The sequence below is a fragment of the Formica exsecta genome, unplaced genomic scaffold (assembly GCF_003651465.1).
Source record: "Formica exsecta isolate Colony F162 unplaced genomic scaffold, ASM365146v1 scaffold733, whole genome shotgun sequence".
Taxonomy (NCBI): domain Eukaryota; kingdom Metazoa; phylum Arthropoda; class Insecta; order Hymenoptera; family Formicidae; genus Formica; species Formica exsecta.
The window spans coordinates 300,849-315,672 of NW_021853499.1; the positions used below are offsets into that span (position 1 = coordinate 300,849).

The 14,824-nt window shown below is 36.8% G+C and overlaps 1 protein-coding gene across 12 annotated transcripts in view; it reads right to left on the minus strand.

The window, feature by feature from the left end:
- LOC115243767 (potassium voltage-gated channel subfamily H member 6) overlaps positions 1 to 14,824 on the minus strand; it is a 103,340-nt gene that overhangs the window by 61,099 nt on the left and 27,417 nt on the right. For 9 of the 12 annotated variants that reach the window (XM_029820972.1, XM_029820971.1, XM_029820976.1 and 6 more), the window contains exons 3-4: positions 6,072 to 6,230; positions 248 to 398 (exon numbers count right to left, since the gene is read on the minus strand). In XM_029820972.1, coding sequence (XP_029676832.1) covers positions 248 to 398; positions 6,072 to 6,230 — 310 coding nt within the window. The remainder of the gene's footprint in view (positions 1 to 247; positions 399 to 6,071; positions 6,231 to 14,824) is intronic. The other 3 variants (XM_029820975.1, XM_029820979.1, XM_029820980.1) reach the window with 1 other exon arrangement.

The window sequence follows — 14,824 nt, forward strand, 5'->3', positions numbered from 1 at the left end:
ATAATATATTTCTCTCTATAATTATACAGTGCATAATAAAGAGAAACTAAAGTTTGTTTTTTATTAGAATTAACAAAATATTTTAATTTATAAATACAATTAAAATTAATATTTTAATTTATAAAGAAACTTTAGGAAAAGACAAAATTCTATTTTATTACAAAAATAAAAAAATAAAAAAATAAAAATTTTTGATCAAAATTAAAAATTGGCAAAATTCTTCCTGAAATTGACAAATGTAACTCACCAGTTCTCAGAAGCGTCCTCGTCGAGGATGGTCCCGTCAGCGAGTCGATGAGGCAGATTAGCCGCCGTGCGCGGTCGATTCCGGACCCTTGGTGGACCAACGACACCGGTCCTCGACAAGCCAGCTCGGAAGGACGCCCTTGCCCTGTCGACTGCTCGAGTCAACGTCATTGAGTCTCATTAGTACTGTTAGTAGTCGGTGTTAGAGCGAAGTGGCAAGGCAGCGCTTTGCATAAATTTACCGTCACAAGAAACGGCAATTACTGCCGCTTCCACGACGGTCGATATGCATCGCGGCAGTTTTTTATTATTTACATACGCGATGCTCGGCTAATGTATTTATACAAAACGTGCAAAATAAACATGCCGGATCAACGTACGTAAGTTGTCAAGTCCCAATTCGGTTAAGCTACCAAACAATTCGCGATAAAATACATCATGTTTACAATTTGATACTAATCTCTTTCTCTCTTTTTCTCTCTATTACAACATTATTATCATTTTTTATTATTATCCAATGCTATTATAATCGCCATTCCGTTTCAAAAAAATTGTATGCGAGTTCTCTCTTATACATTTTTTATACTTCTTTTTACAATATTAATGACTTGTACAATTTTATGTGCGACATATCTAGCATCTAACATTGACGAGGTTTACTATTTAATGATTTCTGTTGAAACCTTAATGATTCGAGAGACGCGGTTGCCGCCGGAAGTTAACGATTGATTTAACTTTGTCGACTTTGCATTGTTATCACGCTCGACCCGTCGAATTTGTCACGTCAAGTACTGGAAAATCCATTTGCCACGCCGTTCCGCGAGAACACCTCACAAAGATAAGTCACAAAGAACCTTCGGCAATGCAAAAATTCAAAAAAATCTGAAACTTTGCATAATTATAGAGTAGTAGTCCCTAATAACGAAACGATTTTTTGTTGATGCTAAAAATCGGTTTCAGGGGTGAAAACAACCCCTTAGAAAAAATCGGTTTGTACATTCCAAAGCGAATATTATTGAAACAAAAACAAATATGAAAAAATTGTTTAAACAAAAGTTTTATGGTTTCAAATGTACTTTACAATGGCGTATCTGGATTTTAAATTTTTCGAAATATCCCTACCACTCAATATTTTTCTTTGATATTTTGAAAAAATTTTCAAATTATATTAAAGTACATTTGAAACCATAAAACTTTTGTTTAAACAATTTTTTCATATTTCTTTTTATTTCAATAATATTCGCTTCGGAATGTAAAAACTGATTTTTTCAAAGGAGTTGTTTTCACCCCTGAAAAGAAGGGTGGGAGGGGGGGAGGGCAATAAGTGATTATGGCTATGATTTCGTTCTCCAGTTTGCGCGGATATTTTTTAATAGGAATTTCTTTGTGTCATCGGTGGCGTTTCAAGCGCGTGCATTTGCATACCGATTTAAACGTAACGAGCAAATACCGCGCGCATTTTCGTCGATAATCGCGTTTTTCAGCGCGACATATCGTTTTCCGATGAATTATGATGAGTTTTAACAACACGATAATATTCGGATGAGATTTGAGGAGCTTTTAAATCCGAGGAGAGACACAGTGCGAAAAATAATCCGTGTCTCTTATTTCGAGCGTTTCTTCGTGAAACTTGACGCGATCGCGTGCACGCAATTAAACGCGCCGTTTTTTTTTTTTTTCGAGCCGGAGGTCGACGAATTTTTGCGGCGTCGAAGAACCAAGGGGTTCAAAGACAGGCATAATATTTTAGCGAAAGTTCAACGGCCACGGTTGGCGCGAAATCAAGCAACGGAGCGGAAATGAGGATTGAACATTCTGTCATCTGCATGCCAGACGTCGCGAATCGCGCGCTGGACGATGAATTGAAAGACCCACTTTGACTGACAAGGAACCTTCGGCAACGCGAAAATTCAAAAAAATCTGAAACTTTGCATAATTATAGAGTAGTAGTCCCTAATAACGAAACGATTTTTTGATGGTGCTAAAAATAGGTTTCAGGGGTGAAAACTTTTGTTTAACAATTTTTTTCATATTTCTTTTTGTTTCAATAATATTCGCTTCGGAATGTAAAAACTGATTTTTTCAAAGGAGTTGTTTTCACCCATGAAACCGATTTTTAGCACCAACAAAAAAGTAGTTATTAGGGACTACTACTCTATAATTATGCAAAGTTTCAGATTTTTTTGAATTTTCGCGTTGCCGAAGGTTCCTTGTCAGTCAAAGTGGGTCTTTCAATTCATCGTCCAGCGCGCGATTCGCGACGTCTGGCATGCAGATGACAGAATGTTCAATCCTCATTTCCGCTCCGTTGCTTGATTTCGCGCCAACCGTGGCCGTTGAACTTTCGCTAAAATATTATGCCTGTCTTTGAACCCCTTGGTTCTTCGACGCCGCAAAAATTCGTCGACCTCCGGCTCGAAAAAAAAAAAAAACGGCGCGTTTAATTGCGTGCACGCGATCGCGTCAAGTTTCACGAAGAAACGCTCGAAATAAGAGACACGGATTATTTTTCGCACTGTGTCTCTCCTCGGATTTAAAAGCTCCTCAAATCTCATCCGAATATTATCGTGTTGTTAAAACTCATCATAATTCATCGGAAAACGATATGTCGCGCTGAAAAACGCGATTATCGACGAAAATGCGCGCGGTATTTGCTCGTTACGTTTAAATCGGTATGCAAATGCACGCGCTTGAAACGCCACCGATGACACAAAGAAATTCCTATTAAAAAATATCCGCGCAAACTGGAGAACGAAATCATAGCCATAATCACTTATTGCCCTCCCCCCCTCCCACCCTTCTCCCTCCCCCGCAGCGCCGTTCGAGAAAAAAAAATAAAATAAACAGAAGATGTGAAAAGAGTGTCGGCAATCATGTACGACGATCGACAATATTCTCGATTATGCATTGATATCGATCGTCGTTAAACGGAAAGAACCGTTATCCGCGATTCCTCTACTAAAATAACGTGCCATTAGAATGCGGATTGATTGAATCGTTTCCGAGTTGTTTTCCTACGTGATATCGACCTGAGCCAAGTCGATATCACGTCGACTCAGTAATCGGAAGAAGATTGATATAAAATCGCAAATTGAAAAATGACGAATCAAAGTAAATAATTTAAAATAAAGGCACTTTCAAAGATGGATGATCGTGTGCAGAGGGAGGTGTATATAATCAAGTGTAATTTTATGTAAGAAATTAAATCATATGTGCAGAAGCAACTGAGAATATTGTAGCGTAAACAAGATGAAGTTTTGATGTGTTAATTATACTTATTAATTATTTAATGATTATTAATTGCAATAATCGCGGTATGGGACGCTCGATTTATTTAGATGATGGATTACTCTATTAAATATCCGTTATTGATTGCATTTTGACGAGACTAAGACTGAATAGAGACCACGCTCTTGGAGGAACAATTTCAAACTCTGTACAAACTATCGATCGATGGATTATATCGGCTTTTCAAAATATCTGCGCATTCAGTTATTGGTATTTTAAGTGAGCTGAAGTAGCACCGAACACATCGAGCATATTGCTCGATCATATGCTAGTCATATCTTATATTCATAATTCATTAAATATATTTTATTTCTGATATTAATAGCTCTACTAATCATCTATCAAATATATTAAATAAAGAGTTATACAAATTTTTTACTTTAAAATTTTTTTAAAAGGTAGAAATTTACTTCATTTATATATTAAATAAATCGTATGTCTATTAAAAAATTTTCTTTATTAAAAGAAAAAAATGCAGTAATGAAATAAAGAGAAATAACCGCGTCATTGATTCTCCTATATGTGACGCGATATGAAAAAACCTTGTGTGACGCCTATGAAAAAGGCATTTCCTCAAACACGCTTTTAAAAACATCGAGCATATTGCTCGATCGTATGCATATATGATACTATATATTAGTATACTATATGCTATATATTAGTAGCACTCTCTGCTAATTATTCATCAAATATATAAAATAAAAAATTATTAAAATTTCTTATTTTAAGATTTCTTAACAAATTAGAAATTTATGTTTTTAAATTACGGTTTTAAATTTTCATTTATATATTAAATAAATATATACTAAATAAATCGTATGTGTGTTAATTACAAGATTTTTTTATTAAAAGAAGAAATGCAGTAATGTCTCTGAAATAGAATAAAAGTAAAGAGAGAGAGAGAGAGAAAGAGAAAGAGAGAGAGAGAGAGAGAGAGAAATACCCGCGCCCATTGATTTTTCTATGCGTGACGCCTATGAAAAAGGCATTTCCTCAAGCACGTTTTTAATGCTACGCGACTTTCCGTTACGATCGATTTCTGTTGTAAGTCTCTAACCATCAGCTGAGCTGCTTTAGGGGGAGGATTATCAACCAAGAGGTAAGGTGCCTGTCTATAGCTACCTATTCGAGGGCATAACATTTATTACCGGGTCAGGGTTAACCGTTAGGCGCGCCGCGCACGTCCAGCGCTCTGCAGCGTCATTCTAAAAATAGTTTCGCGAGCACTCCAGATATAAAACGCGACCACGTGTCCCGTCTTCCCTTACGAATATATGCAAATACGCGTGTATGCGTATGTTTTCTAAATTGATCCGAGAAAAATGGCGAGGGGAGTTTATCGCGAAAACGTGCTACGCACTTGTGGATCGAATTAGATAGTATACTTTATATAAAAGCCTCTTTTTTTTTTCAATCAAAAGCGTCTCCTTAAAATTAAAAAAAAAAAAAAATACATTTCTAGAATCCTTTTACAAAAAATAAATATAATATAGTATCTTGTTATTAATAGCAATTTAGAAATTAAATTTTAAATTTTAAATTAAATTAAAAAAAAAAAAAATTAAATTTAAAATTTTTTATCGATAAATTATATTTTTATAATTGTGTTTTCTGCGAGAATAACTACGGAAACATCATGCGAAAGCTGACATTATGCAGAAGAGTAATACTGGGAGCGCAGGAGCTTTTACATATTTTATACTGCATCTGTGCAGCGACAAGCAAAGTCTAATTAAAGAGAGACACGTCGCATTCACATGAAAATATTGCACCCGCATAAACACAGGTGGAAGTAATAGATAAAGGCAATTCGTGTATTCAAGGATATCCAAATTCCAACCAAAGGATACACACATACACGTGTAGAGGAGAATGACAATGCAGTGATAAAACGTAATTGCCCACACGAAAGAAGTCGCGTCCGAATTTCCGCAGGATTGTAACAGGAGGCTCATTATGCGGATACACCTGACCTGGATCTATGATCGTAACAATGATCGTCACAAGAAGAGTAGCCCACACACCACGTCCCACTTGTAAGAACGAGGCGGCCACGAATGTCAGCGCGCGACGGTGTCTTATAACGGACGGTGCAGCAGGAAATAATGATATCCGTGTTTAAAAGCCGCAGGCAGTTATATGTGTGGGAAGCACGAAATGTCTCGGACAGGATATCGTGTGCAAATGTTAGGCCCAAGTTTATCGTTTAATTTAACTGCGCAATAGGAGCTATCGAATCTAGGATCGATTCGATCAGCGGATGTCGTCACGTACTGTGACAACTCGATTAAAAATCTTGATCCCTTCTCTTTCAAATTTAAAAATTTCGTCCGGAATTTTGATATCTGTGTGCGTATATTTTTTTCTTTATGAGAGAGATCGTGGGCGGCGGAAATTTCTCGTGACATACAAAAGACCGGGCGAGGTGTTTTTGTTGGAACCGCCGCGAAATTTGCGGTAAAATTTTTTGTGCGAAAATTCGGACACGCGCTCGCATCGGGACGAGTCGAAGTAGAACGAATAAAATTGGAACATACAGCGTGTCGCGAGCCTGTTGTTGGCCTGACTCGGCGGCGGGATCGCGGGCTGCGGCGGCGGCTGCGAGCTCAGGTCCTCGAAGTTTATGATTTGTAGGCAAATGTCGTCCACCTCGCTCCTTATTAGCGCTATCACCTCGCTGCAGAGGAACTTGGTTCCTGAAACAGGAAATTAGCAAGTCAGATACGAAAGGGATTCGCGCCGGTCGCGTCTCTCTCATCGCACGCCAGTCGAGACCTTATCATAAATGCATGTATACGGGCAGCGAATGTATTCGAGAGCGATCCTCCGTGCGCGAGGTTTAATTTACTTGTAAAATAATCCGCGTGTACAGGGATCCTTTTTGATTTGAAACAACCTTAAACATTTTCGCAGACTCGACATCTCGTAAAAACCGATCGATGCGCGTTCAAGAGACAGTATCTATAATAAATGAATTTCTAGCTCGTGCATCTAAAAATTGACGAATATCTAAAACTGGATCGTTTCGAGTATAACTTTATGTTTCGTAAAGTACAGAGTGCTGGAGTGCTACCCTCGCGCCAACTTCCTACACTCGAAAACTCAAGTTCTTGACAGCACTTGGAAGCCATCGCGAACATCGTTGATGGCACTTCGATGCGTGTCAAGGACTGTCGCGAGGCGCGGCCATAAAATTTGGAAATACCGAACGGTGTTAAAATCAAGAATATAAATCATCGGGGAAATTTATGTCGGGTCACGTACACAAAACGTCGTAGTCCATTAGCGACTACGCGACGCGATAAATATTCCAGATTGACGTTTACTGAATGCTTCTTAGACATCGATGCGCAAACTGCGCAGCGATGGTGATATTTCACTTACGGATACGCGTGTGGGAAGACAAAGGAGCCGATAGTAAAATTGCGAAACTTCCTATAAAAGTCTCTGAACCATGCCCAAATAATTCGTCCCGTTCTAGCACAACGCTAATATCCTCGTAAAATTTATATCGTCGTTGAAGTGACATAAAAGTGTTAGCTTACTCGATATAAGTCCGCTGTTATAACTTCGTTGCATCAAATCGCGCCAATCTGGATGATGCGGAATTTATCACGTAGCCTCTTTGTGTAAACATGTTCGAGAATAGCCTCGCGAAAAAAAAAACTATATCTTTTATCTTTGACTTCAGCCACGAGAAACAAACATGCGATATAGACTTCCTGACGAATGTCAACTCGGTTTCCTGGTGCGTGTGATTAAGTAAAGAAATCATCGTCAAGGTTGGAATTTAATCTCTTCCATTTCCCGCCAACTCATTCTTCAACGGACTCACCTCTGCTAATTTTAATTGTCATTGCAGTCGTGATAGTCGCAAAAAATCAGACACGTAAGATAATAGAAAAGTAAGATGACAGTTCCTTTGTCACGAGTTCAGCTCCAGTTAAAAAAGTCGGCAAGAGTCTTGCGCGGAAGGAAAAAAATTTCTCGCGTGAAGTGTTAACGAGATTTATTCGGAGTACCTCGCGAACTAATTAGCGACGATGCTTACGCGTCCTTAGACAAGATTCAAAAGATATTAACACAAAGAAAAATATGCCCCTTGCAAAAATTTGCGTAATGGGAAAATTTACCTAAGCCCAAGATTGCCACTTGAATATTTTATAGTAAACATCATCCCCAACAACGCGTCAACATCTCTGATAAGATCCACATGTTACACAACCCCTTAGTTTGTACTACCCATAATAGAACAGTTGTATTTTATCGTGAGAGTTTCTCACATCTTGATCGATGTTACGGTCAAGGATAACGCCCGAGATTTTTTATCCAATATATTTTGATAGATCTCATCTTACACAGCACAAAGAAAACTGATATTTTCTTGTAAAACTGAGACATCTTAGAATCACACTATAACGTGTATTTTTTAAATAGAACATAATTATTTTTTGGTCAAGGACACCCATTTTTTTCTCAGATACTTCTGTAGTTCCAGTGACCCGATTTGTATGAATGCCATCATGTAACTAAATTAACTAAGACATTCCAAGCAAGCTCTCCGTTTTCCCGGCAAACTCGAGACGTGATGTGAATTTAACAGTTCGCACCTCGCGTATTGCTAACGCTTAAAGCAGCTGATACGTGTAGTTTCTTCAATAACGTCACGACAAGCTGTCCTATTGATCCGCCAGCGCTCTTTCTCCTTCTCTCACGATTTCTCTTTGTCTCTATGTGTAATCATGCACGCTGTGCGACGGGGTCACGCATAGCTGGCTTTTTAAGTTCGATTGAAATGCGAGTAAATCGTTTTCGAATGCGCCCAACCCGTAAGTCTCATCAAGCACGATCACAAAAAATAATTGCGCACGCTACTACATCTACAGATTTTCTTTTAAAGATAATGATCTCTTATCCTTTGAGGAAAGATATTTTATTGCAATATTTAAAAATAAATTAAAAAATGTATTAAGTGTCCCCCCCCCCTCTTCCCCTTTTCTTTGTATTTTCTGTCATTCTGTACTAAATCCTTTCTGTACTAAAATAATCTTTTTTTTTCTGGTCTGTTGTGTATTATGGTACATAATTGCAACTATATTAACATGTATATAACAAATATATAACAAGTATATAACAATTATATTACACAGTAATTATATAAATTTAATCATTTTTTAATTTCAACGTTATTTTCTCTCTCTCTCTCTCTCTCTCTCTCTCTCTCTCTCTCGATGACACACACACATATTTGCAGGTTTATATACTTTATCAAAAGATATTTCATCAAAAGTCTATGTGTATTCAATTAGGAAGGACTTCGACAGCCAATTAGTAAAGAATTTTTGTAATATCGTTATTTCGTGTTTGTTAAGATAAAAATAACAAAGCGTCAACGTTTATTTTTTTTATCTGGTAAATAAATACAATTAAAAAAAAAACAATCTTATCCTTATGCGAGTAATTGCGATTCGAATGGTTCAAAAAGCGAGTTTTCGGATTTATATTGTCCTTGCTATAGGTGACTTATATTAATACCATTCTATATTTTCAGCTAGTTTTTATACATATATTCTGATTGTCAAAAATTTTTGTGGATTGCTCCCGTGGATATTATCTTTTTCTGATTAGAAGTAAAAGATTAAAATGAGAGTCAATGTGCTGGAAAGTGCAAAGTTTCTCGGCTGGCTGGTGTCACCGAAAAGGTTAAATGATATCACTGGGAACACTCCGGCGCGTCAGATAAGGCGGGAGACGGATGTTTTATCTCCGCATAGTTCCGGCCCGAATGGTCACTATGTCGGACATTAAAGATCCATAGGTGCGAAAGGGGGTAAAAAGAACGGCGAGCATAGCGGAGATACTGCGGCAGCTCATTTTATGAGGACGGTGCTTCGAAAACACGCGCTCTCGTAAAACCGACAGTAAAGGCAGCCGTTTCCCTGCAAGCGCGGGGACCGAATAAATTTGTGCGGAATAGAGTGCCCGAACTTCCCCACGTATGACATCGCTGCTAATCCAAATAAATTTGAAATTTCACGCTTTCGGAGAACCGCTTTCGATCAACATTTTTCTGAAGCTAATACGAAAAAAAAGTTCCACGTATTCGACAAGTTCGATATAAAAAAAAAATGAGAAAATTTTCTACTCGAGAAAGAAAATTGATATATAATATATAATAATTTAAACAATGTGTAATAAAAAATATATAAATAAATTTAAAATTTCACGCTTTCAGAGAACCGATCAACATTTTTCTGAAGCTGATACGAAAAAAAAGTTTCACGTATTGGACAAGTTCGAAATAAAAAAAAAAAAAAATGAGAAAATTTTCTACTCGAGAAAGAAAATTGATATATAATATATAATAATTTAAACAATGTGTAATAAAAAATATATAAATAAATTTAAAATTTCACGCTTTCAGAGAACCGATCAACATTTTTCTGAAGCTAATACGAAAAAAAAGTTTCACGTATTGGACAAGTTCGAAATAAAAAAAAAAAAAAATGAGAAAATTTTCTACTCGAGAAAGAAAATTGATATATAATATATAATAATTTAAACAATGTGTAATAAAAAATATATAAATAAATTTAAAATTTCACGCTTTCAGAGAACCGATCAACATTTTTCTGAAGCTAATACGAAAAAAAAGTTTCACGTATTGGACAAGTTCGAAATAAAAAAAAAAAAAAATGAGAAAATTTTCTACTCGAGAAAGAAAATTGATATATAATATATAATAATTTAAACAATGTGTAATAAAAAATATATAAATAAATTTAAAATTTCACGCTTTCAGAGAACCGATCAACATTTTTCTGAAGCTAATACGAAAAAAAAGTTTCACGTATTGGACAAGTTCGAAATAAAAAAAAAAAAAAATGAGAAAATTTTCTACTCGAGAAAGAAAATTGATATATAATATATAATAATTTAAACAATGTGTAATAAAAAATATATAAATAAATTTAAAATTTCACGCTTTCAGAGAACCGATCAACATTTTTCTGAAGCTAATACGAAAAAAAAGTTTCACGTATTGGACAAGTTCGAAATAAAAAAAAAAAAAAATGAGAAAATTTTCTACTCGAGAAAGAAAATTGATATATAATATATAATAATTTAAACAATGTGTAATAAAAAATATATAAATAAATTTAAAATTTCACGCTTTCAGAGAACCGATCAACATTTTTCTGAAGCTAATACGAAAAAAAAGTTTCACGTATTGGACAAGTTCGAAATAAAAAAAAAAAAAAATGAGAAAATTTTCTACTCGAGAAAGAAAATTGATATATAATATATAATAATTTAAACAATGTGTAATAAAAAATATATAAATAAATTTAAAATTTCACGCTTTCAGAGAACCGATCAACATTTTTCTGAAGCTAATACGAAAAAAAAGTTTCACGTATTGGACAAGTTCGAAATAAAAAAAAAAAAAAATGAGAAAATTTTCTACTCGAGAAAGAAAATTGATATATAATATATAATAATTTAAACAATGTGTAATAAAAAATATATAAATAAATTTAAAATTTCACGCTTTCAGAGAACCGATCAACATTTTTCTGAAGCTAATACGAAAAAAAAGTTTCACGTATTGGACAAGTTCGAAATAAAAAAAAAAAAAAATGAGAAAATTTTCTACTCGAGAAAGAAAATTGATATATAATATATAATAATTTAAACAATGTGTAATAAAAAATATATAAATAAATTTAAAATTTCACGCTTTCAGAGAACCGATCAACATTTTTCTGAAGCTAATACGAAAAAAAAGTTTCACGTATTGGACAAGTTCGAAATAAAAAAAAAAAAAAATGAGAAAATTTTCTACTCGAGAAAGAAAATTGATATATAATATATAATAATTTAAACAATGTGTAATAAAAAATATATAAATAAATTTAAAATTTCACGCTTTCAGAGAACCGATCAACATTTTTCTGAAGCTGATACGAAAAAAAAGTTTCACGTATTCGACAAGTTCGATATAAAAAAAAAAAATGAGAAAATTTTCTACTCGAGAAAGAAAACTGATATATAAATTTAAACAATGTGTAATAAAAAATATATATAAATATGATATAAATTGTTTAAATATCGAAAAAAATATATAATTACACGTTTACGAAAATATAATTTTAAATATGTAAGATTGTGTATTCCATAATATCATGTAAGGTAGTGTCTCGAGAGAATGTGATCATATATTCGCGCTGGTACATGAAATATGCATTATCGGTCGCTCGTTATCGTAAATTCGATGGAATTAATATACGACGTGACATAATTCCCGCGACGATCGTAAAAGCCGTGCGTAGCAAATTGCTGTTGACGGATCAATGCGTGTTCCGGCACGTCGTCGTTTCGTATCGAAACGTGAACGGAAATTGCGGACGGTTGTATGATAATCGACGGCATATACTAGCGAGCAGATCAAGGCTCGTGACGCCTCGACCTCATTAGGTCCTTCTTGTGTATAGAGCGCTTTCAAAGCAGCTGATGATACATTCAGGAAAAAGTTCGTGACTCGAGAGTTGATGGATAATGTGTTTTTAAATTTTGAAGAATTTTTTTTAATCTCACACACATTTTTTAAAATCACACGGTCACTTAAGTCTTATTAATCTTCTCGAATATCTTCGAAACTTGAAAAACTCAAAATTTCAAAGGAAATCGAATCAAGTCAGAGGCGAACGAAGCGGGGGCGGAGACCGAGAGAACAAAGACGCGGACTTTGCAGAAGTTTTCATCAAGATACGCGAGGTAATCCGCGAAGAAACGAAGAAAGGAAGCTCTCTCATTGTCGGATAAAAGTCCGCGGGGCGCAATTTCCGAGACCGCGTGCGTCCGCCTGCGGTAGGGATGATGATGACGCCGAAGGACCACTCGCTTTGTTTCGCACAAGTGATCTCGTCTCGTTAAGTCCTCGTGGTGCAACTTTTAGGCCGACAATAAAGAAAACCTCGTTTCTCGTGGAACGTTCGCGAACAAATTGGCGGGGAATAAGAAGTCGCAAGAAGAGGACGATGCGCTACCGGGGGTGAACGTACCCACGACCCACACGGTATCGCCGAAAAAGGGGGCGAGAGGGATATCGGACGCCAAAGGGATAAAAGGGGATCGCGCGCCCTCATTGATCCCATCTTCGGGACTCTTTTCTCGAAAATCCGATAATCCGCCGTCGTCGGCTGGCCGTCTGATAAAATATCATCGCCTATCGATCGGCTTGCGAGAGGGATCGTTGCTCGGCTGTCAAATAATTCTCCAGCTTTTGCGTCGTTAAATCTATTAGCGAGAAAAATTACACGTTGCAACTTCAGAATCGTCCTTGGATAAAAGACACAGATAAGATCCTCTGTCCAGTCAAGGAAAAATATACAACGAGCTTTATTCAACGGAGCATTAAATTTTACAACGCGACATTCTCGCCGTCGAGAGATAAACTTTGCGTTCCCTATTTTTTTCCTTTTCGCGGAAAATAAATCGCGAGCTGATTTATGGAGGAGTCACGCTGTTCGGAGAAAATGGTCGACGGAAGCGAAACATCGCGGTTAAACTTCAAAGAATCTGACAAATTTCTCGCGTAGCGTCGAGCTGTCGCGATGCACATCGATTTATTTCCGTGAACGCTGGCTAATTCACGTGCTCGCGCCGCTCGATAATTTACAGCACGCATCGCAAGAACACACGGGGCTAATATTAGAGTAACGGTACGCGCGCGCATACAACTGTAACAGGTTTGCGATGTCCACGGGCATCGGGTAGAAAGAGAAGGGTCCAGTAGTCTGCACCTATTTCGAGAGCACCTCGCGTAGACAGTAATAAACTGCCGTTGATACTTACACCGTTTTCGTTGGCATTCCCAGCGGACAGTATTGTCGTTTATGACATCCAAAATTGCTAATAAAGAAAATCCTTTCTCGACTTGGATCAAGAGTCGCAAGCGCTACTCGTCCGATAGGATATTAATAGACTGAGAGCAATAAGCACGTGTATGTCTACTCGTTAGATTGCAAAATGAAGTCTAAATTCTCAATTTTACGAATATTTATCCAAATTTTTTAAAATAAATCTAATTTATTATACATGATTTAATTAAATCAACGAATTCGTTCGTTTATTTATAACGTTAATAAACAATAAATAATTGATAGAAAAAGGTGAAGTTTGGCACCGATGCTTTCAATTACCTGCCCGAGAAGCAGCTATTGAGCTAGAACAAGGAAATATACAACCGTGACAAAGGAACGCGCGGAGAGACGGATATTTATGGTTATCAGGGAGCACATAAAATAGACGAGTCTATGGAACAATAGTCCTGGCCGACGGCCAAACGTATCTCCGGCGTCCCGGCCGGTCTCGATGCGCAGTATATAGGAAGAAACAGCCGGAATTTGATAATACGCAGTGAGAGAGAACAGCGAAGATAACAAAACGAGTTTCTAAATTTGCGACGCGGCAAAACCGACCGTCCGTTATAAATAAGCATCCGCAATTCCGTCACTCCCCTCTCGGCGACGCACCCGCGCAACCAAAAATAAGCCGAGTCCACGCTTAATCCGTGAGAGACTAATTTACACATGGCCCTTCCTGCTTCAAACGTCCCTCTCCGGCTCGCGTACTGACCTTGCGAGGGGCCCAAATCGCCATATAGGTGTTTGTTCCCGACTTATCGATTTTTATTAATCCAGTGAATCGATGATCCTGTTAATCTTTTTTCGTACGTGGTATCATAAATTCGCGATCGTGACTGGTAGCAAGACAGCCGATATATAACTGTGGGTTTTAAAAGATTATATTCTGTTGTATCATATTGGCTCACGTTCCAGTAATACATTCGCAGATGAGGACGCGAGATAAATTTTTTTTACCAATTGTATCGATTTTTCAGTCCTTTTGCGGATAATATATTTTATGAATTTATTTAATTTTTGATTTATCTCATCTTGTATAATATTTTATTGTATTATAAAAACAATAAAGGATATTTTTTCTTTATTAGATGCGCAAAGAAAAGCTCTAGCCAGCAGTTATTATATATCACATGACATATTTTGTGTATGTATGTGTGCCGGTGGTTGAAGAGACACTTGGTGGACAACCAGTCGGGTCACGATACCGCAGTGCGAGCGAGTGGTTAATAGGTTAACGGCTACCTCCAATTGGTCGATGACGCTGTGCCACCGTGACGTCACGGGGAGTGCAATGACTCTGTGACGTGGTAGCGTACGGTGCAGGCCAAGCGAGGCACAGAAATATAACGCGCGGTCTCTTT